General features: G+C 42.5%; 1 protein-coding gene across 1 annotated transcript in view; it reads left to right on the top strand.

Annotated features, from left to right (window-relative positions):
- Window positions 1-711: 711 nt before the first annotated feature.
- DNER (delta/notch like EGF repeat containing) overlaps window positions 712-27,112 on the top strand; it is a 353,549-nt gene continuing 327,148 nt past the window's right edge. The window contains exon 1 of the mRNA XM_063077946.1: window positions 712-981. Within this exon, the coding sequence (XP_062934016.1) occupies window positions 712-981 (270 nt within the window). The remainder of the gene's footprint in view (window positions 982-27,112) is intronic.

Raw genomic sequence — 27,112 nt, 5'->3', positions numbered from 1 at the left:
GCACCAAGGACAAGGGCCCCGGGGCCGCGGGGCAGGAGCAAGGTCACCTCCAAGCACGCTCGCGGATTAGCGGGTGTCGGGGCGCTGGGGCTCGGTGGCGGTTCGGGACAGCTGTGTGTGCCGGGGTGGAGGTGTCGCGGGAGGGGGAGGGGCAGCCCGGGGAATGAGGTAAGGCCGGTCCCCGCTGCGGTTTCACAGATTCTGCGCCAAGAGGCCGCGGGTGGCTGCTGCGAGCCGCGGCCGCCCCGCCCTCGGCTGCGCGCCGTCCCTGCCCGCTCTGGCCTGGCCAGTCCCCGCTCCAGCCTGCGTGGACCTCCCCATGCCCTTCCCTTCCTGACCATCGCCTGGGTCCCTGTCCGGGCCCGCGCCACCGCCGCCGCCCTCTCCGGGCTTCTCTTGGACACGCTCGCGGCACTGACCCCACCCCTCAGAGCTGGGGTCCCGGGGCGCCCTCCTCCCACTCCCGCCCCAGCTCCCTGCAGCGGGAGGGTCCCCACTCCCCTTGCCTCCGGGACCTGCGCCCACCCGGCGCCCCGCCCCCGTTTGCCCCGCCCCTCTCCCCGCCCACCGTTGCCCGGGGAACCGGATCCCGCAGCTGCAGGAGGCTCTCGGGCCCCGCCGAGCAGCCTTCACCACCGCCGCCGCCGCTGCCACCGCCGCCGCCACCGCGCCCCAGCTCCGGCACCTGCTCCCGCGTCCTCCCCGCCGGCCATGCCGCCCCGCCGCGCCCAGCCCCCCGGTGCGCAGCTGCTGCCCGCGCTGGCCCTGCTGCTGCTCGGCGCGGGGTCCCGCGACGGCTGCCGGGCCAGCCCGGTGCCCGCCGAGCCCCTGCCCGCGCCGGGGCCGTGCGCCGCGCAGCCCTGCCGGAACGGGGGCGTGTGCACCCCGCGCCCCGCGGCCGCCCCGCAGCACCCGGCCGTCGCCGGAGAGCCGGGCTACAGCTGCACCTGCCCCGCCGGGGTCTCTGGAGCCAACTGCCAGGTGAGTGGACGCGGCGGGCGCGGAGCGGGGCGCTGCCCGGGGACCTGCAGGCTCTTCCCTCCGGCCGCCGCTGCTGCTGCCAGGCGCGGGGCTCCGCGGCACTCCCGACACTAGCTTCTCCCAGTTCGAGAAGGGGATGCATCCGGCCTCTTGGCCCGCGTGGACGCAGACCCCTGGGCCCACCCTGTGGGTGCAGCTCCCCTGCCCACCCTCGTGTCCGGCCGTGGTGGCCCGGGTCGAGCCAAGCCCCTCCGGAGCGCGGTTTCTGTGCCCGCTGTGGCAGCGCAGAGGAGCGGCTCCGAGCGTCCCTGGCGGGGTGTCCACCGTGCAGGTGGCCCCTGCTCGCAGTCCCGCTGGACCTTGCGTGTGTCCAGGGCGCGCGACGTGGGAGGCAGGTCACGGTGGGCCCGGTGCCAGGTGGTGGAACACTTCTTCCCTTCCCTTCCTGCACCCTTGAGGGCTCTGACAAGGCAGCCAGAGGCCGGGAGGGCCATTGTAAGCTCAGGAGAGGCTGTTGGAGCGGTCGGAGGTACTCGAGGGGGCACCACGCGTGGCGCTGGCAGTGTCGCCGTTCCGGCTGGCAGCAGGGCGTGAGCAGGGCACGGGGAAGCCTCCAGGCAGCGCGGGGCGGGGCGAGGGAAGCGGGGCGGCCAGTGGCTGCCCGGGAAGTTAGGATTTCTAAGAGAATTGGGCAGAAGGATAATAAATGGGTTCTTTACAAGTATGTTAAAGCTCCGTGAAGCCTCTTCACATGAACCTTTTCCATAGGCGGTTTGGTAGCGCTGTGTGTGCAGGTAGAAAATCCTCAAGTCTGTATTTCAGGGTGGGGTAAATAATATCTGAAATGATTAAATTAAACCACGTGAATGTGGAACATATTTGGGCCCACATTTGGGGTGGGTTTTTTTCCCCATATATATTTAATTCAATCATTATTGAAGAGCTACTTTGAGAATGTTCAAATGGGCTCTTCTCTCAGTGGGAAAGACAGGGCAGCCTTCTGATGTGACGGGCTATAATTTTTTTATAGAGGTACATGGGAGTGAGAGGCTTGACCTTGACAGACAGAATTTTTGCTCTTTACCTAGAATCTTTTTGTTCTTTAATAGCAAATTAGCAGCCTGAAATCATCTTTTCAATCTTTTGTTCTTCCTCTTTCTTAACTGGTTTCAATAAACTTTAATTCCCTCAAGGGAGATGCTGATGCTGACGATCCTGATGAATATTGTGTGTGATATGACGATCAGGAGACGTTTGGAGCATGACAGCTCTTTGGGGAAATGCCTACTGGAGTCATACTAACCGTTAGAACAAAATCTTGCTTTTGCAAAAATGAAAAGAACTGCAAATTCAAAATCAGAGAATGGATTCATACTTATTTTCCCCAATTGATTGATGATTTTTATGACTTTTTCTGAAGAAATGAGTTGCCTGGATGCTTCTATCCAACTGCCATTATATTGACATGTCTGAATGGTGTCCTTGAAAGAAATAGTGGACTTGGACTCAGGGTGTTGTGGAAATGGACAGGAAAAGGTAGGTTAGAGTGCACGTCAGTTTCAGTAAATGAGAAGGCAGACTGGTTGGGAATTTAACACAACTTTGATATCTTTTTAGTGACTCTAAAAGGAGATGTAAGAAAACTTCAAGAAAGAGAAAGAGCTCTTTAGTGCTCCCTAAAGATGACTAACAGAGGAGCATAAATATTTGGATCTGTTCTAAATGGTGATTTGATATATAATGTAATTCATTCACAAGAGTCATGAACTAGTATATAAATATTGCAGAACCAACTGATCCCATACAGATTCAGTTTCCCGTGTAGCTCCCATCTGAGGCGGGCTTGGCTGGGTGAGCACTACCCACCCGAGGGGAAGCACTGCCGGATGCTCTGAGTTCCGAGCTGGAGAGAGCTGCAGTAGCTGTAATTCTAACGGGAAAGCTCAGCAAATTTGGAACCTGATCGGACTTGATTACCCAGAAGAACTTACTGAGATGATTCAGACCATAAAACCCATAAAAAATTGATTCCTGATTAATTTAATCTTTCATGATGCTGCAGTAAGACCCGAGACTCTCGTTTTCTATGGGGACAGAAAACAAAGCAAAAACCAACATCACAAAAGGCAATCTCAATCGATAAGTTAAATAGGGAGGGAGAAAAAAACCCACTATGACACATACTCAGTAACAGATAAGAGAAATGGACGGTAGCCATCGCAGGCAGTGTGGCTGCTGAAACAGGACCCAGTGCTCACTGGATAAATTGGAAATGGAATTTCACCTGTATGTGAAGAGAGTCTTTTAAGCAGAGAGTGTTATCCCTCCCCCAACCACAAAGACAGTAATGTTAGCAATGGTAATATTAGAATCTAACACTGAAGTTTCTTTTTTGTGTGTGAAGAAATTTAAGAAAATCATTAACTATTAATTGGGATTAAGATGGATTAAGGCTGTCTTCAGCTTTTCTGTGGTTGGCAGATTGAGGCTGGGTAAGCCCGTGAGGTCCAGGCAGTGCTTCTCGCGTTGCCTGCGAGACAGAAACTCACAGGATCTGGGAACTGTAACTCGTGCAGATTGGAGGCTTCAGTTAGACCTACTGTGACAGTCGATCTAAACTGACTGGGCCTCAGTTTCCTCATCTTCAAGGATGGGATCTACCTCACAGGGTTTGTTACAAAGAGACTGACTCCATTTTTTGGATATCTGACTGTGGAAAGCGTTTAAGTCTCACCTCTCCCTCTTCCCGCTTTCTCCCACATCGAGGCAAGCTGATAAGAAAGCCCAGGTGCTCCACCCTTTGGTGCTGGTGGGAGATTCAAACCATGTGCCCCCCTGCCCCATGCTACCCCGGTCCTGCCCCATAACCACAGTAAACCCCTAAGCCAGTCTCCTTTCCCTGCTCTCTCAAGCCATTCAAACCTATTTGGGGGCTGCCTGCTCTCCCCAGAAAGCCTCCTTATGTGAGCAGTAAACCTTTTCATACTCTTGGTGTGTGTGTGTGTGTGTGTGTGTGTCTCATTTTCCTCTGAACGTCCAAACCAAAGTCTGGGTGGCTGTCCATCCTGTCTCTGTGGGATGTCCACAATAAAGTTTCTGGGAGAATTACATTAATTAAGCACTGTAAATCACTGAGCACCTGGGGCACCTCTATAAATATCACCTCGTCCCTTTCTTTTTCTTTTCTTTTTTAACTTTCTGCACACTTCTTATATGCTTATTACCCTAACTGTATAAGGTAGATAGAACAAGCATCATCATCTTTTGTCAAATGTAGATGCTAATGTTTATTTTGATTGCGTGACTAACCCAAAGGCTTACATTTTGATACTGCACTGAAAGTCATGTAACACCTAAATACATCTCCTCCAAGTTCTCCAACACACTTAAAAATCTTAAATCATGAGAAATTCGGCTGATTCTAAAAATGTGTATGGAAATCTAATTTATAGAGACATAACGATGATGACGGTGGTCACTAACCCTTTTCTTAAGCACTTGCAGAGTGCCAGCAGAGTGCCAGCTCTGTTCCAGGGGCTTTGCAAATATAACTCTCTGATCCTTACTGTGTCTTATTATGAGCTGAGTGCTGCCTCCATCCCTATTTCACAAAGTGCAGAAAAGTTAAGTGATTGTCCCAATGTCACACTGCTCCTAAGTGTTAGAGCTGGAATTTGAACTAGGGAGGTCATGTTAATGCAGGGCTGTAGGGTCTAAAGGATGCTGAGGTGACTGTAGGGTCTAAAGGATGCTGAGGTGAAAGTCCAGCCCTGGCCCCCATCATATTTACCTGTGTGGCCTTGAGCAAGAAATATAACTTCTTCGAGTCTTATCAGTAAAAAGGGGATGAAGTGATTTCTGAGTTCAATCTCATTCTAAAACACTGAACTTCTATGACTGTACACATCAGCTGGAGTACAAAGGCACAGGAGTAACAAAGACACAGCAGATTCTCCTCATGCCATATGCCAAACAGGACTGTTCACCCTAGAGTTAGAATTCGGGGTCCTAGCTGCAGTTATTTTTTATCGTGATGACAAGCTAATGGACACTAAATAAAATAAATATAAATATTTCTGATAGGTTTGAAAAAACTTCAACTTCTAAAAAATTGAGGCTGCTCTTGCTTTTCTGGTTCATTTGGGGAAGCAGGCACGTGTCAGTAGTGGCAGCTGCTGGGCCAATATCTCTTTTCTGGTGAGTGGTTAGAAACTCCTCCCTTCTACTGGTTTATCCATCAAAGGCAGGGATTATTAAATTTGTGTTATTTTGCCTATGAAGCTTATTTTATTTCAATGAAATCATTTTTGCCAAATATTCAAGCAGTCGTACACCTGTTTGTTTTTTCATTACATGTTCCCTGTATTTTGAGATTAAAATAAAAATGTCAGTTTCTGCACTTGGAGGAAAAAAAGAGGCTTGTGTAGCTGCTTTGTATGTAAGTTGATTTTACTCTTTAAGCTGATTCTACAATCCTCTTCTGATTAAACGTGCTAACTTAAAACAATGGTCTGCTTCTGATGAACCCATTTTTGATTAAGGTTTGCTAACAAACAACAACAAAGAATTCTGGTTCTTTGCCCAACATCAGTCTTCTCTACTGGACTTCACACACACACACACACACACACACACACACACACACACACACACACACACACACTCTGTGATATGTGCAAAATGTCAAATATTAGCTGAGGTGTCAAGGGACATCGCTTCTTTCTCTGGTTTTCTGTTCACTTTTTGTGACCTTGGGAGAATCATCAAATATCCCTGAAACTCAATGTTTATTTCTCTAAAATGAACTAATAATGCTTGTCTTATTTTCTTCATAGAAATTATACAACTCATAAATGAGAACATAATAAAGTTGTTTCTATAAGTATAAAAGCAAGTAAGAATAAATTTCAAAACATTTTGAAAAATGTAAAATGTTGCACAAATACAAGGTATACTAGTATTTTTTCCATATAAAGTATGATGATACCAATTTATTCAGTGTCTGTAGCTGCTTTCTTTCAATGAACAGACTCAGTTTATTCTCTCTGCTAGGACGAGTTATGCTATGATATGTTTTAATAATAAAAAATTAATTGTATTAAAATTTTTATAAATGCATAGTTCTTTCTATTCTTTTTTTTTCAGGTTTGCTGTTTATTTATTTATTTAAATTTTATTTTGTCGATATACATTGTGGCTGATTATTGCTCCCCATCACCAAAACCTCCCTCCCTTCCCCCCCCCTCAACAATGTCCTTTCTGTTTGCTTGTCGTATCAACTTCAAGTAATTGTGGTTGTTATATCTTCTCCCCCCCCCCGGTTTTGTGTGTGTGTGTGTGTGTGTGTGTGTGTGTGTGTGTATGTGTGATAGTTCTTTCTATTCTGAAATAAATGATTTCTCAGAAAATTCTCAGTGACTTAAAGTTTTCCTCTGAAACGAAAGAAAAAAACTTGTCAAAATTCTTCTAACAATTTTAAGAAAAGAAGGAAACCGTTGATTTTCTTGGTGTTATTAAAATAAAGTAACTTTCTTATTTTGTGCATTGCATTCTTGGTGCATTCTTAGGAAACATCACTTTTCTCATCCTAACCATGTGACAAAAACACATTTCTGTCTTTAGCTTCTTTGCTTAAGCTTCTCATGTGACACAGTACCATCCAAAGTGGCTTTGTTTATGCCCTCATTTCACAAGCATCAAACAAGAAAGAAAACCTAGTTGGAAGTTGAAGGGTATTTGAGTCAGAAAGTAAAAGGCCTGAGCTGTATTTTTCGATATGCTTACTAATTCAGTAGACAGCTGTGGTCAGACCTGCTTAACCCAGAGGCAGCCACTGCAGAATCCTGTTCCCCAAACGGAAAATCCAACAGAGGGTCAAAGTTTTGTACACAGAATTTCTTTATATTTGCCCTTTTCCCTGGCTACTTATTAGAATCACCTGGGAGTTTTAACAGAAATGAATGTCTGGGTTCTACTGTTCCCCTGCCCCCCCCCCCCCCCCCCCCCCCCCCCCCCCCCCCGAGTCTCACTTAATTGGTCTGGGGTGGGTCCTGGGCACGGGTAATTTTTAAATGCTCTCCGGGTGACTCTACCATGTGACTAGGATTGAAAAGCCCTTGCTAGATTCTTATCGTTGCCCTCGCCCTGACCCCCCTCCAGCCTGCCCAACATGTGGCATGTTGCAGAGAAAAATAAGACAGTTGCACCTGCTCTTGGTCATTCTCACCCCAAGGACTTCTGGTTTCGCGCAGTCTAGGAATTCCTGGCCCTTGAATGGTGTAGGTTTCTTATTTGAAAGTGGACTTTGTGTGGGCAAGAGTCCAAGCACGGGAGTCAGACCTGGGTTGGAATCTGGCTTTGGGTGCCCTTGGATAAATCCTCTCTCCAAGGCTTGGTTTCCTCATCTGTGAAAATGGGATTCTCTAACCAACTGTCCTAACCCGCCAGCATGCTTGTTTTTTTTTTTTAAACTTTTTGCTGGAGGGTACAGGAATCGAACCCCAGACCTTAGTGTTATCAGCACCACACTCTAAATGTGAAAATGGGATCTTGATGCCTACCTTGAAGGTTGTTGTGGCTTGGCAAAGTATCTAGCCCAGTGACTGGCCCAAAGGAGACACACAGTAAAAAGTATTCACTCTGTTATTTCCTCATCTGTCCCCTCTCTCCAGGCAGATGCAAAGAACAGTAAGACAGCAGTGCAAACAGCAAGAAGGGGGCACCTGCCGGTGGTCTAGAATGTTGTGGGATCACTGGTTGTTTTTATCTGAGCAACTCACCTGTCTTCAGTCAGCAATGAGGACGTGCCTCTTAGAGCAGCTGTCTGCAAGGGGAGGAGCTTCTCAGAAGCACCCCTCCCTGCTCCCCCAGCCCCAGCTGCTCTGCCCCAGGGCGAGGGCAGACAGGCACCCTGGGCAGGGGCTGCATATAGCATGCATTTCATAAATACTGTTGAATAAGTGACTGGCTTTGGGGGTTGCCACTGTGGGCTCCAGGAGGACACTGGGCCCCACGGGGCAGATTCAGGGCACGTGTGTGTGTGTGTGTGTGTGTGTGTGTGTGTGTGTGGTGTGTGTGAGTGTGTGTGTGTGTGTGTGTGTGGTGTGTGTGTGTGTGCGCGCGCGCGCTGTTCAGGGGAAGGAAAGCACGTGAAGACATTTAACCTGTTTAATAATTTCCCGTAGTGCCAAGTCTATTCTGGGAAGAGCAAAAATATTTTTCAATAAATCCTTTCAAATATAAAAATATTAAAAGCCCTGGCTTTTAACACTTATAATAAAATTGAAAAAATACTTTTCTGATAGGCTAAATCAGGGGTCGGCACAGCACAGTTCGCATCCCCCTTTCTCCCCTCCCAGCTAGGAATGATTTTTAACATTTTTAGACAATTGAAAGAAATCAAAATAAGAATAATATTTTGTGATGCATGAAAATTATATGAAATTCATAAATAAGGTCGTATTGAGCACAGCCACACACATTCATTTAAGTATCGTCTATGGCTGCTTGGGAGCTCCTGTGGCTGAGTTGTGTTGTTGCAACAGACAGCATGACCCGAAAAGCTGAAAATATTTATTACCTGGCCCTTGAGAAAGGAAGACGTTTGCTCATCCTCTCTTAAATAATTCTGTAAATGTTCATGGAAAGAGTTTATTTTTCCATTTTTGTTTATTTGACTTAGCTAAAGGCTCCCCCCTTCTTCCTTTTCCTCTCTTCCTCCTTTCTTCTTGATGGGCACCTCTAGCCCACACTCTGGAGTGGAGCGCTGGGGCTAATATACAGAAGGGTACACAGAGCCCCGGTCCTCAAATTGCTTAAATCTCTAGAATCTTCCTGCACAGGCTTTGACTTTCCATTTTACATCAGCCCTTGGTCAGTGTGTTTGGACACCATGGTTATAGTCTGTTCCCAGGGAGGCGTGTGCATCAGGGAAATGAAATGCTAGCTATAGGGGTCTGGGGCTGGGTGTGGATCCGGACTGAGTTACTGCAAGTTTATAGCTTTCCTATTCCCCGTTTCCTCATTCATTACAGGAAGGATAAAAGAGAGTAGTTTGTAAAGCTGCTGGCACTATAAACACACACTGCTATTTTTATAAAAGTGAATGTGATTTCCCCTATTTTATGGCTGAGGAAATGTACCTGGGGTCATATAGCTAGATGACAGAGTTGGGGATCTGAGCCCAGGCGTTATGGCTTCAAGTATAGTGTCATTACCATGACTGTACTGCTGTTACTTCAAACTGCTCCACGGTTGATGATTTTCAAAGTGAGCATCGGAGGGAACAGGCAAGCAGAAGGGGTAGTGGTTTCAGTGCCAGTAGCTGTAGTTTCTGCACGGATGCTTTGGGTTTGTGTAACATTAAGACTTTTCTTTCTTAAAGAGAAGGAAAAGGCATAGGGCTTTTGAGAAAGAGTGAGGATCTGAGAAATGAAATGAATGTACTTAAAAGAAAGGTGCTTCGAAAGAGAAACACATCGGCTATCTCTTGCTTGCAGTTCCTGAAAGTGGGCACATCCTTTAGAATTTCAACACTGGTACTTATCTGGTTCTTGTACTTAATTTAAAGGAGGATTTGTAATTACTTTTGAGTTTTGAAGGCAGATTGGAACTCTTTTATGGAAGAAATTCTTTGGCGGAAGTAATTACAAGAGAGAAGTATTAGTTCTTCTTTTCCATGGGAAATCAGAAGCACAGAGTCTGTAGCAAATGGGCTGATAGTGGCTGAGTGAAGGACAGACCAATTACGACGACCCCCTATTTTCCCACAGAGTTCAGGCCAGATTTCTGCAGTACGTCATTTGGAAAAAAATCCCATGCTTAATTTTCAAGCAAAATGGGATGTATTAGAACAGGGAAAATGCAAAATATGTCCAAGGCATATTAACTTAGAAAAGGAAGATTTAATACAGAAAGAATGCAAAGAAACCCAAATCTCTAACTTGAAATTGACTTCCTGAATTGCTCCTTACACAAAGGATTCCCAGACTCATTTAATTTTATTATTATTTTTTATTAAGGTATAATTCACATGCATGATTCACTCTTTTGAGTCATGAAGTATGATTCACTCTTTTTAGCATTTAGGTCTGTGAGTTTTGACATATAGTTGTGTAACTACCACTGCAAGCACCCCGATACATTTCCTTGTGCTACTTTGTAGTAAACCCTTTCTCCAGCCCCTGCCCTGGGCAACCATTGGTCTGATTTCTGTCACTGTAGTTTTCCTTTTCCAGAATGCATCTAAAACAAAATCACACATGTGCTTTTTCCACTTAGCATAGTGCTTTTGAGACTGATCTGTGTTGCATGTATCGGTGGTTTGTTTCTTCCTATTGCTGTGTAGTATCCCATTGTATGGATATACCACAATTTGTTTATCCTTTCACCAATTGGTGGCATTTTTATTGTTGCTAGTTTTGGGTGATTATGAATAAAGCGGCCATAAATGTTCACATATGAGCCCTTAAGCAGACTTGCGTTTTCATTTCTCTTGAGTAAGTAAGTACCTAGGATTTATGGGGATTGCTGGATCATATGATAAATACATGTTAAATTTTATAAGAAGCTGCCAAACTATTTTCCACAACAGCTAGACCATTGCATTCCCATCAGCAATAAATGAGAATTCCAGATGCTCGTGTCCTTGTCAGTTCTCAGCATATTGTTAGTGATTCAGATTTTACCTATTCTATTAAGTGTGTACTGGTATCCCATTGTAGTTTTAATTTGAATTTTCATAATTGTTGGTGATGTTGAATGTCTTTTCACGTATTATTTGCCATCCATGACTCCTCTTTGATGAAGTATCTGTTCAAATGAGTTGTGAGAGTTTTTTTCTATATTTTGGATACAAATCCTTTATTTGACATGTGATTTGTAAATATTTTCTCCCAATCTGTGGCTTTTCATCTTCCTAATAGCATCTTTCAAAGGGCAGATTTTTAATATTGGTGAAGTCTAACTGATCAATGTTTTTCTTTTATGGTTTGTGCCTTTCTGTGTCCTAAGAAATCTTTGACTAACCCAAGGCCACAAAAATTTCCTCCTGTTTTTTCATGTATTGTTTTAAGTTTTACATTTAGGTCTATGATCCATTTTGAGACAGTATGTGGTGCAACCTATGAGTAGTTTTTTTTTTCTTCATTTTTTGCTTATGAATATCCATTTGTTCCAGAAACATTTGTTGAAAAGACTATGTATCTTTGCTGAATTACCTTGGCACCTTTGTTGAAAATCATTTGACCATACACGGGTTCATCTGTTTCTGGACTCTTTATTCTATTCCATTGAATTTATGTATCTATCTTTTTGCCAATTCCACACTGTCTTGAGACTACTATAGCTTATAGTTAGTCTTGAAATAAGGTGTGTGAGTCCTCTAAATTTGTTCTCTCCCCCCGCAACCTGCCACGTTAGTTTGGCTATTCTAGATCCTTTGGAACTTGCTTTTTAAAATAGCATAGAAGGAGGAGCTGGGGAAACACAGTTCTCCCAAGCATATACTGAGATGACAAAAATTCCAAAACACAATAGAATTTCACACTGAGGTAGAATAGAATTCTTAATCTGGGCCCAAGACTGTGTGGATGTACCAAGATGCCAAGTTTTGCATATATACTCTCCTGGGGAATGGCTCACAAGTTTTATGAAATTCTTTAAGAAGTCATCCACCAGTAAAGAACCACTGTAATGGAAGAAGAAGAAGCTGGTTGAATACATGGGAACTTCTGGGCATGGACTAAGGAATGTGCCAGGGGTCAGCATGGGACCACGAAGTGGTCCCAAAGTAGGGTTGCAGGAAAAAATGAAGGATGCTCAGTTGAATGTGAATTTCAGATAAACAGTGAATTTTTTTGTGTAAGTGTGTCCCAAATATTACACATTTATCTGAAATTCAAATTTAACTGGGAGTTCCGTATTTTTAATTTGCTAAATCCGGCAACCGTTCCCCAAAGGCCTGGCTAATCCCTGCTCTGATTTCCAGCTGTTTTCTGAAGGGTTGGTCAATGGCACTGTAAATTCTTGCCAAATAATTACATAAGGCAAATTTTATTAACTTGCGTTTATATTATAAAATCAGCTAATAGTTTCACTTCTTCATGGGCCTTTTTAAGGGTAACTGTTAAACTGCTAAGGCATTAAAAATCTGTGAAAATATGGTGAAAAAGGCCTATTGGCAAACTTACTTAACCTCTCTGTACATCCTTTGCTAATCTCATACTTCTGCACTAATCACTGTTTACATTTTGGTATGTAGCTTTACATTTTCCTCTCAGTACATATAAACATATATGAAGCCTATGTAAATACTCATATATGTGTAACTATTTTATGTAAAATGAAATCATCCTATGCATTATGTTCTGTAATGTTTTCCTTAATAATTTTAAACAACTTACCATGTCTTAAAACAGAAAGCAGACCCATTCTTTTTGATGGTTGAATAATATTCTATTGTGTAAATGTATTCAGTCCTTACTAAAGCACATTGTTTCCAGTTTTTCCATTATAAATAATGTTGCACTGATCCACCCACATACATGTGTATCTATGTGTGTGTATGTATATACATATGTGCGTGTGTATATATGCCGGAGACCAGCTCCACAGGATTCGTTGGACCTGAATAGATGGTGTGGATTCGGTGAAAAAAGAAAGACATGAACCACAGATGTCTAGTGCAAGTGTGGACAACAACCACATGAATCTTGTTTTATTTATATATTTTTTTACTTAATCCTCTACATAATGATTTATCTTTAATCAAAACATTTTTTATTTCATTTCTATTGAAAAGGAAAGGTCAAGATGTTCCAAAGCACTCATGCTCTGACGAAAGCATCCACTCATGCATCAGTAGTTCACCCCAAAGCCTGTGGCTTGTGGCCAGAAAACTATCCAATAGCAACCTGCTTGGCTTTAAAACGTCAGACTTTCGTTCTGAATCATAAACCTTAACTTTCTTAGCTTACAATTTAACCCCTTTTTAATCTTACTTATACTTACTACTCTTGATTTTAATAACATTGATTAGTTATAGTTAACAATTTAATATTGCTTATACTCTATATTGATCATTTTAATTTATAATCAAAATCACAATGTTTGTAACATGAATATTATAAAATTTAACTATAAATCTTTATTAAATTTCTATGTTATTGTTACAAATTTTGTGTTACAAACTGATTTAAACAAAACCTGTTAATATCAAAATTTGTTTGTGTTTCTCTACTATTTAACTTATTTATTTTATAATGAAACCTTTTATTTCCCTGCCAATAGACTCTGGGAACAGCACAGGGGACAAAGCGAAAAGTTAAATGATCCTACTCAAGCTAACAAAAACACACAATATCATTCTCATTATTACTAGGGAAACAACATGTTCTTGGTAAATCAAGTGAAACTGTGGGAATGGGGAAAAACAAAGAAATCTGTAACTAGTTGTGATCAATTAGTCGTAAACACCACTGCACTCAGACCCACCAACTCCCTGGTGGATGTGGATAAAATTCCAACATAACAACTTCATTCCACACGTGCAAGAGCATGACCACAGCCACAGTGGGTCAATGCATATATCACTAATAGGAAAGATCAATAGCAAAATTAAATTGAGCCAACCCAATACCGGGAACATGCATCAAAAACACCTTTAGTACTGACAATGCCTTTTAAATAAACCAGTTAATTCTGATATATTATTAACATGTCCTTTGAGAAACCCCAGGGCCCTCGGAACCTCCCAAAGCCATACTAAGCCAAAAGGTGAGGCCTTCTAATTCTGGGAAGCCTTGTCAAGTAACCAAAGGTGAACAAACAGGAAATTCCACGGATTCGTGCCACACATACGGGACCCCCTTCTAGCCTGCAGGACAAGGGGTATCACTCCTCAGGCTCCCATGCCGTTCCCTATAGCAGGATGGCTCTAGACATATATATAAATGAGGATACTTCAGAAAATTCATGGAAGCTAGCCAGTTAGCTCAGCTGGTTAGAGTGTGGTGCTGATAACACCAAGATTGGGGGCTCGATCCCTAGACCAGCCAACAAAAGCCAAAATAAACCAACAAAAAGTTCATGGAAAAATGGAATTGGAAGATAATATGAGTCTTTCCATGAACTTTTTGAGGACCCTGTGTATGTGTGTATTTATGTATGTTTATATTCATATATGTGTGTATTTATATGTAGGTATTTAGAATGTTTATATACATTAAACATGCTAATAAATATTGCAAAATTGCCATCCAAAAAAGTGGACAATTTTGCATATTTACTAACAGCATATGAGAACGCCTATTCACCCACATTTTTGTCAGTACTGATATTCCAAAGTTTTTTGTAAGTGTATGTTAACTGGTAGGCAAACATGGTATCTCATTGGTTCTCTTTGCATTATTAAAATTATGTATGAGGGAGAACATTTCTGTAAATTGCTCATTCTTACTTTTGCCTAATTTTCTTTCAGGTTGCACTTTTTTCCCCATTGATTTGTAATAGCACTTTGTTAAGGAAGAAAATTAGCCTTTTGTCCTTTGTGTTGTAAACATTTTTTCCCTATTTATCATTTTTCTTTTGACTTCATTTATGCTCATTGTTTTGCCTTTTAGAAGCTTATAATTTTTGTTTCCTATTTAGCCAAACTTATCAATGGGGTGGTTGGTAAATTTTAATTAGAGCTCTTATATTTGATACCATTGCCATACTGTACAATGTGTTAAGAATGATATGAGTTGAGCCAAGAATTTGCTTTTGAAGAATTCTGTTTTGGCTAAAATTTATATTGATAGGACTGATCCTATTATCTCTTTAGAACATTCAATTAAATATAGCCCAAGTTTATGCCTATTTTAAGAAAGGTTGGCAGAGATTTTCTCAATCACACATAAATACTTTAAGTTTGTCTTGATCTTTTATTGTGGCTGCAACATTGCAACCATTTTAACAAGATTCTTCATTTTTTTTTAAAAGAACTACTGGGTACATTTTCCCCATAATAAGTGGCATGCGTTCCTTAGCATTTTGTTAAAATCACCAAGTTAATTTTAATGGCATTATTGGATAATAGATTATTTCTTAAAAGTCTTCGATGGTGTAATGGTCTGATTTCAGAATTATCCAGGCTTGGGCAGAAAAGGGATTGGCCTAATATTCAGCAAAATGCAAATTTCCCTTATGCTTTAATCGCCTTATTGTATTTTTAGCTCTTTTCCCCTTGAGAATAACCTCATTTCTCCTGACCAGGAATTTCTTTGCTTCTCTATCTTCAATTTCACTCTTTAAAATTTGCCACTGGTTTTTTGGTTGTGCAAAAGAGAATTCTTTTATTTCTGTAGAAAAGCCTCATAATGAGAGAAATAATGAGAGACAGTGAAATGAGAACTAATATTAGCATTTCTATGAGGCCCAAAATAAACTCTCAGCTGGAGAGAAGTACATTTAATATTATTATTTTTTCCTTTTACAAAGGGAGGGGAGGATGGGCAGGGTGGCGATTTCGGAGCTGTACCAACCGAAAGGGAAATCACCCTTCTTTTTGTTACCTAAGGGGAAAATATGGTTTTATTATGTTTGACCTTAGCAGCACGATGCTAAAAAATGGTACTGACACCTTTGTGTAAATCACAAGTTGATTTTATGTGAGTTTTCCCTCACTTTCCTTACTTGCAACAGACCATGCAGATGTTTTATATGCTCAGAGCAGGATTTTTAAGGCAAGCAGAGCATGTGGGAATTTAGGGGAAGTCGTGAGACCTTTCTCCTAACCCAGATCTTTCCTTGTAGTAGGCGAGTATGCTGTGATTCCTTTGTTCTTTTCCCGTATGTTTGGAAAAATAGTTGACACACAAATGTCATCTAGGAGATGGAGAAGAGTAGGGACAGGTTGTTGACAGAGACAGTTCAGTTGATCTCTTGCCTCACTTTCTCTCCCACTTCCATGTGTATCCCTTGAAACCTCCTTCCACAATTGAAAACAGGTCTTCTTTCCCAGAAAGGGTAGTCTTTATTCTTGTTGGGGCTCACCAGTAGAACGGCTTCCTTCAAGGGTCTCCAAATGAAGGTCCGTTTGCCTTTGGTGTAAAATCCTAACCGGAAACCTGGAAAGAAGCTTATCTTACCAGAGACTTTTGATATTCGATTCTTAGGGCTCTGACCACAGTGCATTAGAAAGAAGCTTAATGCACAGAAAGGAGCAGCAATGGATGTCTTCTGTATAGAAGCAGATAGACATTGGAGAGTCCTGAAATGCCTTGTGGTTTTGCATAATCCCATGTAGACTATTCTCTTTATCACAAACCATCCCAGATATATCCATGGAATCTGTGTTATCTTAAATTTTTTTATTGAAATACAATTCAAATAATATAAAAGTCATCATTTTTAAGTGAACAATTCAGTAGCATTTAGTATGTTCATAATCTAGTTCCAAAACATTTTTGTCACCTCCAAGGGAAACACGGTACCGATTAAGAAGTTACTGACCCTTTCTCACTCCCCCCAGTCCCTGGCAACCACCGATCTGAAATCTGTCTCTGTGAATTTACTTATTTTTGATGTTTCATATAAATGGAATAATAAATATAGACCTTTTGTGTTTTGTTTCTTTCACTTAGCATAATGTTTTGCGATTCACCCACATTGTAGCATGTATCACTACTTCATTCCTTTCTTATGGCTGAATAATATTTTATTTATGTACATACCACTTTTTGTTTATCCATTCATCTGTTGATGGACACTAGAGTTGTTGCCACGTTTTGGTTATTGTGTGTAGTGCTGCTATCAACATACCTGTACAAGTATTTGTTTGAGCCCCTGCTTTCAGTTCTTTGGGTGTATTCTCAGGAATGGAGTGGTTGGGTCATAAGGTAATTCTGTATTTAATTTTCTGAGGAGCCACCAGATGGTTTCCCATTTGTATTATCTTCTTATACAACTTAGACCCAGGGTCCTCCCTGGATGATTACCGCAGCCCCTATTCACATGCCAAACTGATGTCTCCTTGTGACTATCCTTGCTTGGGCACATAGTGTCCCAGAAGTTCCATTCCTGGCCTGGTCCGTGGTACCAGATTCCCGTGACACTCTGCTGGCCCAACTCCATGGTCTTTTCATGAGTGGGCCAAGCTTCCCACAGCTCTCTCTGAGGATACCCTGTGCATTGGGAAATGTTCTTTGACTGAATCTGGGCCCCAAGACTGCTCTCCACCCCAGCAAGTCATGTTTCATTCTAGTTCCTGTGGTCTGCTGAGCTCCTTTGAGAGAAAAGACAGCTGCCAGGGTCACCTGAGCTTCTGTGAAGAAGTGGCCCTAGTGTCACTGGTCCAATCCTTCATTTCACTGAAGAGGAAACTGAGGACAGAAAGTTGAAAAAGATTATGCAAAGCCGTCTGCATCATAAGCAGCTACACAGGGCTTGAGAAAGGTCTTTGGTGTCTGGTCAGGTGATCTTTAGATACCCTGTATAATTCCCTTCTCCTAGGCCCTGGCCCCCATTGGGCACATTCAATTCATCATGGAGAGCAATAGAGCCTCCCCCAAAATAATCATCATGGGTTGTAATACAATCCCAGCCCACTTGTTTGTTAAAAAATTAGCTCATGTGAGTTAACACAGAGCACTTATGTTGCTAGTTTTTAATGGGCTCAGTGTAAATGAGAACTCTGAGTGGACTGGGGGGTGGGACCTCTTATGCTTGCTGATGAGCCAAAGCAGGGCTAAAGGACTGCAGATCACTTGTTGCTTAGCAACCACTGCCGGGCTACTTGGATCCTACAACCTGAACCTTGTTTATGTCCTCAGGGATTCGGATTTGGGCAGTGAAGTTTAGTAATGAGGTTTAGAAAGCAGTGAGAACTGGGTGCGTTGACGCTCAGTTTGGCTCCTAATGCACAAATCACCCCCCCGCATATCAAAAAAAAAAACCCCACCAAAAACCCAAACAAATCAACATCCAGGAGTTGGACATTTTGGCAACTCTGAACAGTTTGAGGCCCAGAAAAGCTCATAAAACATTTGCATCCTCAGGTCAAGGGCTCCGTATGAGCCCCTGCCCCCATCCAGCCCCCATTTGCATGACATGGAGTCATTCAGTCCTGTCCTACTCACAGTCTGACACACAAGAGTTTGACTTTATGGGATAAGGGGAGAAGGGAAGAGATGAAGTTCTTTGTTTTTCAATGCAAGGTTGATAATCTACGACACTCACCCTTCCACTGGCAGTTTCCGAGTACTGAGTACAATGGCAACACGTTTCATAGATTTTTAGAGCTGATGGGGATCCTGGAATTTTTTTTGGCCAGTTTACTAATTTTGTAGAAGAAAGTGAGGGCCAGAGAGATGAATGTCAGAGTCAGGATTAGAATCTGCGGACTTTCCACTCAGAGCTCTTCCCACCAAAGCATTGAAACCCAGTGTGTGAGTCAGGGTTCTCCAGAGAGACAGAATCAGTAGGATATGTTATAAATATATGAGAGGGGATTTATTAGGGGAATTAGCTCACACAATGGTGAAGAAAAGTCCCACGATAGGGCCTCTATAAGCTGGATGCCGTTAGCGTGGCTCAGTCCAAGTCCGAAGGCCTCAAAACTAGGGAAGCTGATGGTGTCCTTGGTGTAAGTCCTGGAACCCAAAAGCTGAAGAGTCTTGAGCTCTGGTGTCCACGGACAGGAGAGAAGAGTGTGTCCCAGCTCAGTGGATAGAGAGAGCTTCTTCCCTCTTGCCTCTGTCTTCTGTCCTCTCTGGATGCCCAGCAGATTGGATGGTTCCTACTCACATGGAGGATGGGTGGGTCTTTCCCACCCATTCCGCTCGGACTCATACTAATCTCTGCTGGAGACACCCTCATGGACACACCTAAAAAGATTGCTTTACCAGTTTTCTCAGCATTCCTTCATCTAACCAAGATGACACCTAGAATGAACCTTCGCACCCAGACATTCCAAACACTGAAGACAGTCCTGTGGGCAGTGGGTGTGGGTGGGGATTTATAATATATATGTTTTTATGGACATTCAGATTCATATGTTCTTATGGATATCAGTTACTTACATGAATGGCTGCATGTTAGGTTTCTTTTCTTATATTGTGTGTTTTAATCTTCACGTTTCTTTGGAAGCATTTCCTGTACTTGATAGAAGATGAAACTGGAGTGGACAGAGGGTTCTTGGTGACTTGTCCGAGGTCATACAGCAGGGGGGTTGAGATTGGTGTCTCTTGTCTACAAATGCAGGACTTTATTTATATTATCACAGCTCTCTGCTCTTCTCTGTAACATTTAAGACAAATTCTTTATACAAGATGCTGGGCACAGTTCTCAACTACGTTCTATTCAGTCGGAGACTATGCAGAATGAATTGAAATGGTGGAATATTAACTGTAATCATTGCCTCATTTTGTTTTTCGGTGACTAAGACATGTTAGATGGGCAGGCCATCATTTTAAGATGGACTCATAAAACCGTGCTTATTTAGATCAGAAGCAATTTTTCTGCATGGTTTAATGCTTTAGCTCAATACCTTCAAAAATAACTTAGAAATGTGATTTTATAGTGTGATGTTACAGAAAACTCTAAAGACAAAATGAGTTTTTAAAAATGGTAATTAACTTGTATAATCACTTGTGACATCAAATTCAGTAATTTGGTTAAACACAGCTAGAAAACAATAGAAGTAATGATTTTAAGATGAATGTGATATTTGCGTGTTTGCATGACTATGAATTGACCAGAAATTGAGTTTTTATTAAGTAGACATCCAGTGTCTTAAATATAAAAGCGTTAAGCGCTCCTGTAAGGACATTAGTGAGAAAGTGACATTTAGTTTTCTCATCTTATAGATGAGAATAATGAAGTCCACAGAGGTTTGAAGACCGGGTCGGATCAGGGTTCTTCCACACTGTATGTATTAGTCAGAGCTCTTGGGTTGCAAACAACAGAAAGCCCAATTCAAATAGATGAAGCAAGGAAGGAAGTCTGTAGGTTCATGGGACTGAAAAGTGTGGGCACAGCAGTGTCTGGGGCTCAACTCATGTCACCTGGGCCATGAGTCTCTCCATTTTCTGGCTCCACTTTCTTCTGTATTGGTTTCATTTTCAGAATCTGGATAGTGACTCCTGATAGCTCCAGGATCACACCATCCTAATCACCAGCAACCCCAGGGAACAGACAGATCCTATTTCCAGAGTCTCTAGAAAGTCCTCAGGTCAGCACTGGTTGGGCTGACTTGGGTCACATGTGCGTCTCTGAACCAATCATTGTGGCTATGGGGTTGGATTCTGCTGATTGGCAAAGCCTGGGTCATGTGTCCACCACTAGACTGGGTGTGTAGCCCCAGTCAAACCATGTGCACAGAGGCTGGAAGGAGGTCTTTTCGTAAGGAAACTGGGATACTATTCTCAGAAGAAGTGGCTGTAGCTGTTGAGAATGAAATCAGCAGATGCCCTGTATGCTCTGTTGCCTTTCTCTTTGTGGGCATTCTTCATATATGAATGCCATTTCACCAAAAGTGACTTCCTTCTGTCTGCCTCTGTGTAGTCATTGATCTGATGGCACTTCTTGTGGGGGCACTTTTTATGGTGGCTGTGTGTAAAGTTTCATTGCCCATGTACATCTCTATTGTTCTTATTTTAAGTAATAATTTCTTATGATGGGGAGCAAATCGGGATAAGGTCCTTTCAAAATATTGTAATACATGTTTTAGAAGGACACTTAGTATCAATTTCTCTGTCTATTTTGTCTGTCTGTCTGTCTGTCTTCCACACACACAGGCCCAGTTTTAGAAAATGCATATGTGTTTTAATATCTGGTATTCTAGAACTCTCTAGAATTATTTATTTGGTATGAACTTCATCTTGATGTGATGACACTGACACTTATAATGATGAGATGATCCCAGGTGATAATAAGCTGAAGTTCCCTCCTCAGTTGAAGGCCTCTGAAGCTCAAATGATTATTCCAGGGACTTCATACAGCCTGTGGCTGGGTCTGTCCAGTGGCTGATGTGGTAGGAGGCATGAGACCTGGAATGAGAAGACCAGGTTCTGAGTTGTCCACTAATTAGGATAGGGAGAGAGTTTTTTTTTTAGGAGAGAAGTTCAAGACAGCTGACTTGATGGGAGGATTTCAAATAAATAAATAAATGAATATATAAACAAATACATAACTGGGAGAGAATAGACAACTCTTCTGTGCAGAAGAATTCCAAGTAACGTATGGATATCCTCTTCCCTCAAGGAGGGAGCCTGAATAACCAGGTCCAACAGGAAACAAAAGACTAAAATTAGTGTTGAAGAAAAGTCATGTAAGTTTACTGACACAAAATTAAAATTAATAATGCACTCATTCTTAATACATGGGCATTGATAATAAACTTGGCTATATCATAAGTTTAACACTGTAATGTGATAAGCAAATGTCGCAGTCAGAAATAAAATAGTAGTTCCAAGATTTATAAATGTGCACACACACAAATATACATACATGCAAAGAACACAACCCCATTACTCTGCTCTGGTTTTTCATTGCACTTGTCACCTTCTTCCTACTTTATAATTTACTCTTTCACTGGATTCTTTATTTATAGTTCATCTCCCTCCTGCTGGGACTTAAGCTCCACCAGGGCAGAGATCTTTGTTTTTTCACAGATATAATCCAAACCCTTGGAACAGTGCCTGCACATAGTTAATAACTTAATGTTAGTATTTGCTGAGTTAATGAATGAGTAGCCCCAGGATGATTTAGCTGGAAGGGAGATTGGGTACACTCAGTTGAGTAACTTCACTCAGTTCTACACTAAACATTTTATCAAATGCCGGTTTCATCCAGGCCCTGGCACTGGGCATACCAAGGTGAATTAGATGTTATCTCTACACACTGTCGTTACTAGCTAGATGGGAATAGAGGCTAGGGAGGTTAAGTGACTTGCTCAAAGATACCCAGGTTGTAGAAGAGCAAAGATCTTGTCATTCCTTGAGATTCTGAAGTAGACATCTGCAAGTCATACAAATATTTCACTTTCTAGGCAAAAGGGTAAAAATAGAACTCCCTCCGTTAGTGGTTCTCAACCCTGACAACATTAGAACCTCTAGGTGAGCTTTAAAAATGCAAATGTCCTGGCTCTACCCAGATCTAACACATCAGATTCTTTGGGGATGGTTTCTGAGCAGAATATTAACGAAGAATACCCCATGTGATTCTAGTGGGCAGGACCACTGGCCTGGGTTATTCGTGTGGATCCCATAGCACATTTTTGTGTTATTCCTTTCCCTTCCATGAGAAATAATATCCCTTTTTCCTTCTGGAATCCCATCTTCTTGGATGACAGTTTTGTTTGATTTCTTCCATTCATATGGGTCTGCTCCAAAAATAAACCTTATCTGAAGAGCATGATGTGGTTATGATTAGCAATGATCAAATTCAAATTCGCAATTCTGTGTTATTGTCCTGTTTTTATATTTGTCCAGTCTGAGGGAGCTCTTTTGTCCATTCACTGGACCCAAAGATTTGAACTCTGGTTCTGTGGTCTTAAACAAGTTATGTAACATTTCTGAACCTCATTTCCCTCATCTCTAAATTGAGCCTAATAAAGCATATTTCTTGTGGTTGCTGTGAAGGTGATGGTAATGCAGGTAAGACACATGGACAATAATGCATTAAGGCTCATGGAAGGCTTTGACCAGTCATTTGCCATCTCCCTTCTGTCTACCAGGACCTTTATAAACAACAGAAATTTACTTCTCATAGTTCTGGACTCTGGGAAGTCCAATATCAGGGTGCCAGCATGGTCAGTGCTGGGGAGAGCTCTCTTCCAGGCTGCAGACCGCTGACTTCCTGCTGTGTCCTCACATAATGCAAAGAGAGCGAGAGAGCTCTCTGGAGTCCCTTTTATAAGGGCACTAATTACCTTCCAAAGACCCCTCTTCCTAATGCCATCACATTAGGGATTAGGATCTCCAGATGTGAATTTGGGAGTGGGTTGGGAACACAAACACTCTGTCCATAACAGAGGTGCACTCACATATTTGCAGAATCATCTGATATATTTTCTACAAGGCATCTAAGGATACACTTTTCCTGATTCCTTTAGTATGGGCCCCTCTAAGAACAAGAAGGAAAGAAGTTTGCTTTCACTCACTGAGCTGGACAGGGGTCCCTGGAGTAGATTAGTGAAGATGACTTTTGTTTTTGCCTCTGTTATCCTTGTGGTGAGTTTAAATGAAAATCACAGTGGAAGGTCAGTTGTCTTCAAGCTAAGTCCTGAATGTGTGATTTGTAGCTCACTATTCCCAGTGATGAGAGCAGTTCTGACCTCCCATTTGTGAGTAAAGATGTGTCATCAGGGCCAATTTTATAGAACAAATGAAGCGTTTTGCTAGGATGTACATGACTTGTGTGATCTCCCTCAAGACTCCAGGTTGAATCCATTACTTTATTGTGTTCCATGTTTCAGTTTTTGTTGCTAGAGAGAAAGCAAGGTATTCCTTAAGTCGCCTGGATTAGATCAGTTGAGTTTTGCTTGGCAATTCCCTCTTTGCATTATTTTCTATAGTACTTCACAGATGCCTGATAAACACGACACATTCTTGCCTTGCATATGTTTCTTTGAGGACATTCCTGGCGTTAGCTGGCTGCATGGTTGACTACTTAGTTGATACCTGAGAGTGGAGAAGAAACTTTAAACTTGGGGCTGATCATCTGGAAGCTTTACTCATAAACATCCTGAGACCTCAGTGACCCACCAAAGGGAAATAATTGCAGTCTTTAAATATAATTATTAGAATTACACTTGTCAAAGGTTGTTGCATTTAGGAATCTTGCATTTGAATTGAAAGGAAGAATAAACTTGCAAGTGGTACCAGCCTTGGGTACTAGGGTCATATGCTAGAGAGAGTTCTTGATGGGGCATCCAGAGGCCAGACACTGTCATAGCTTGCAGCAGAACCTTAGGCAAACCACCTATTCTTTCGGGGACTTAGTTATGTCAGCCCTATCATGCAAGGCTGGCCTTCAGTTCTCTGAGGTTGCTTTGAAGGCTATGAACATTGTAATGGTAGAGCTCTTAAGTTCTTTCCATGGAGCCAGAGAGGGCCATTGGTCGTGTCTGCCCCTGCTCACTCCTCCAGCACCCCCTGATTAAAGGGAATATGCATGTATATGTACATGCTTTTAGAATGCAGGAAGCATCAAGAGATTTTCACACTGGTGTGTGGTGGTATTTCCTCTTCATCCAGTCTGAATCCAGTGGGTCCAACACAGTTTTTTCTAGCTTGATGTCTGGCCAGGTTACACCTCCATTGCTTTCTAGTACGCCGATGTGAGAGTGCTTGTCTTGCTTCCTTTTTTTTTTTTTTTGGTACATTTTAAAGCTAAAATAAATTGTATGCAGAAACACATTTTTAAATGGTTTTAAACTTTCCATATGTTTAAGTGGGTTTTAACAAGAGAAATATGTCTAAACTTCTGCATCATTGGGAAGTTATGAGTATACCAAAGCTGCCTGCTCAATGGCTTTGGTAGAAGCAAGGTGGAAATCAACTAAGCCAACGAGGTAGAAAAAGACACCTTTAAACCAGGGCCAAGGAGGGGAGGGCCCACACAGGGTGGAAGAGCATGAATACAGGCACCACTGGTTAAAGATGTGAACACTAGACTTAGATTCTTGAATTTATTTTAAATATTTGCTCAGGTGACATATGTTTTCTTATATCTCCCAGGGATCAGTCTTGTGGATTAAATCCTCATAGGTTCTATTAAAGATCGTAATGTTAGAAACATGATGTTCCTTGAAAGATTCACCCTGCTAACTAGAGGGTCAAGGTCTTGAAGAGAATCAAGGCTACCCAAGAGGATGCATCTCAACAACCTGCACTTTGCTGCACCTCAGTCTTCAAGTCAATGCCAGGGAAAATCCTCTTCCTCTCCATAAATTTCCATAATTAAATGCGGAGAGAGTGGCCTGCTCAGTGCTGCCAACGCTACAAAAATTCAAAGCTGCACAAATGCCGCGGGCCCATCTGTTGATTGCTTCAGGGAAGTTGGGGGTGGGTGGGAGTGATTGCCAGTGTAGACGCCCATGGATTATTGAGGGAAGGTTGGGTTTCAAGGTGAGTTGGCACTTACTGTGTGCCTGTGGGCAGGACTAGTCCTTTTCAGGAAGGTCTGTTTTCTGTATCCCGTCACAGGAGATGTTTTCAGCACACAGATTGTACCATTTTGGTGAAGCATGTTAGAGAAAACTATTATTTAAGATAGTTTGATGAGAGATGAAATGTTTCCAGCCAATGTGTCTGCTGATATGGGCTTGTCATGCAGAGGATTGGCAAAGACTCTATGTCACAATTAAAACTTGCCAAAGACCTGCCAACCAATTTTAATTACCAGCTAGATTAAGAGGACAGAAAGAAAGGAACGAAATGATGACGGTTAGGGTAGAGTTGACTGAGAATCCATCTGGAGACCATTATGGCCAAAAGAAGTGCCAGATATATAAATATTGTGTGAAATTATTAGCCTTATGACTAAATTTGGCAGCTATGAGTATTAAAATATTGTGACAGATTAAAGCAATTTCAGATTGCATTAAAAATATAGCCCTTGACTTGAAATGGGCACTTGTATCAATGGTGGATGTGAAAACTGGTTCATTTTTCTGGAAAGTAATTAGACAATTTAAATCAAGAAGCTTAAAATTTTTTGACTCTGTAGTACCCCTTTTAGGAGTTTGTCCCAAGAAAGTAGGTGGAAATTTGAACAAAGTTTTAAAAACAGAGATAGTTATCGTGTTATTATTTATAATAGTCCTAAATGGGAAAACACCTAAATGTCAAATTAATAGAAGAATGTCTAAATAATGTCCTAGCTCTGCGGTAGAATTTTAAACAGCCTTTGTAAAAGATGTTTTTAAACACAATTTTGCATTTATGAGATTAAATGAAAAGGAAAAAACAAAAGATAAGAAATTGAACCGGTGCTATAATCACAATTTTGTTGCAGTTTATAAAATAAAATTGGAAGGAAATACACTCCATCCCTTGACAGAAGGGCATTAAAAATGATCAGACCCTGTGCCTTGAAATTACTTAAAGGTTTTGTCTTTATACTGTGTCTGTAACATGATGTTGGGATTCCAAGAAAGTTGATGATAAAGTCCACAAAAGACTCTTCTTTCCTAACATGTTGATATGACTGGAATTTCCACACTGAAAGTCATGGGTGTTGAGGCCAGACAGCCCATACTAGACTTCTCGGAGGGGGCTGTCATGTACTATCCACTAACAGGGCTTGTTTTCTAGCTGAGTGGGTGCTGGAGGAAGGCTGAGTGGAAAGGTCTGAAGCTCATGGACACTGCAGCAGGAGAGGGCAGGCCTGAGAGGGGTTTCTTGGTAGCTGGGTCAGAGGTGGGGCATGGTGGTCTCTGAGCAATGCTGAGAGTGGGCCGGGGGGCAGGGTGAGGTGAGCACATAATGTCTCTGGGGTTTGCCTCTGTTGGTTTATTTGAATTTCTGGAATTTCTGCCTGCTTTGGCCCCCAGGCCAGTGAGGCTGGTCCAGAGCCATGTCTCTGATGGACCGTCTTGCAGGCCACTGTGCTGCGGTGTCCCAGGACTCCATCTCCCTGCACCTGCACGTGGGCGTGGTAATGATGGCTCAGCACCTGCGTGAAGGAGGGCCCCAGGTTGACCCAGTGGTGGTGGTGGGGAGGTGGGGGCGGGAGTGGTGGGCAAGGCCGTGGCTGTGCTGGATGAATGATCAGTGGTGACATCCCACCGATAGGAGGACTTCCATTCTGGTGGGGGGAGGGGGTGAAAAGGTGGGTGTATTTTCCTGATGAAATGTGTCTTTGAAAGGCCCCAGCACTTCTGGAATAGTCAGTACTTTAATAAGGACGCAGGCCCAACTCCTTGTCTAATCTGCCTCTTACTCCAGCTCGCTATGTCTGCCCCATCCTGGAATGGGCTCCCAACACAAACACAAGGGCTCCTTTTCTGCCTCAGGCCCTTTGTATGTGACGTTCCCCCAGAGAGCTCCTACATCTATTGGCTCTCGCCATGGCTGGCTTCCCCTCGTCCTACAGGTATCCATTAAATGTCACCTCTCGAAAGAGCCTGCCCCTGATCATTGCATAC

This window comes from Cynocephalus volans, chromosome 1 (genome assembly GCF_027409185.1).
Source record: "Cynocephalus volans isolate mCynVol1 chromosome 1, mCynVol1.pri, whole genome shotgun sequence".
NCBI lineage: Eukaryota > Metazoa > Chordata > Mammalia > Dermoptera > Cynocephalidae > Cynocephalus > Cynocephalus volans.
Note: the sequence above shows the minus strand (reverse complement) of the source record. Positions and strands in the feature narration are given on the sequence as shown.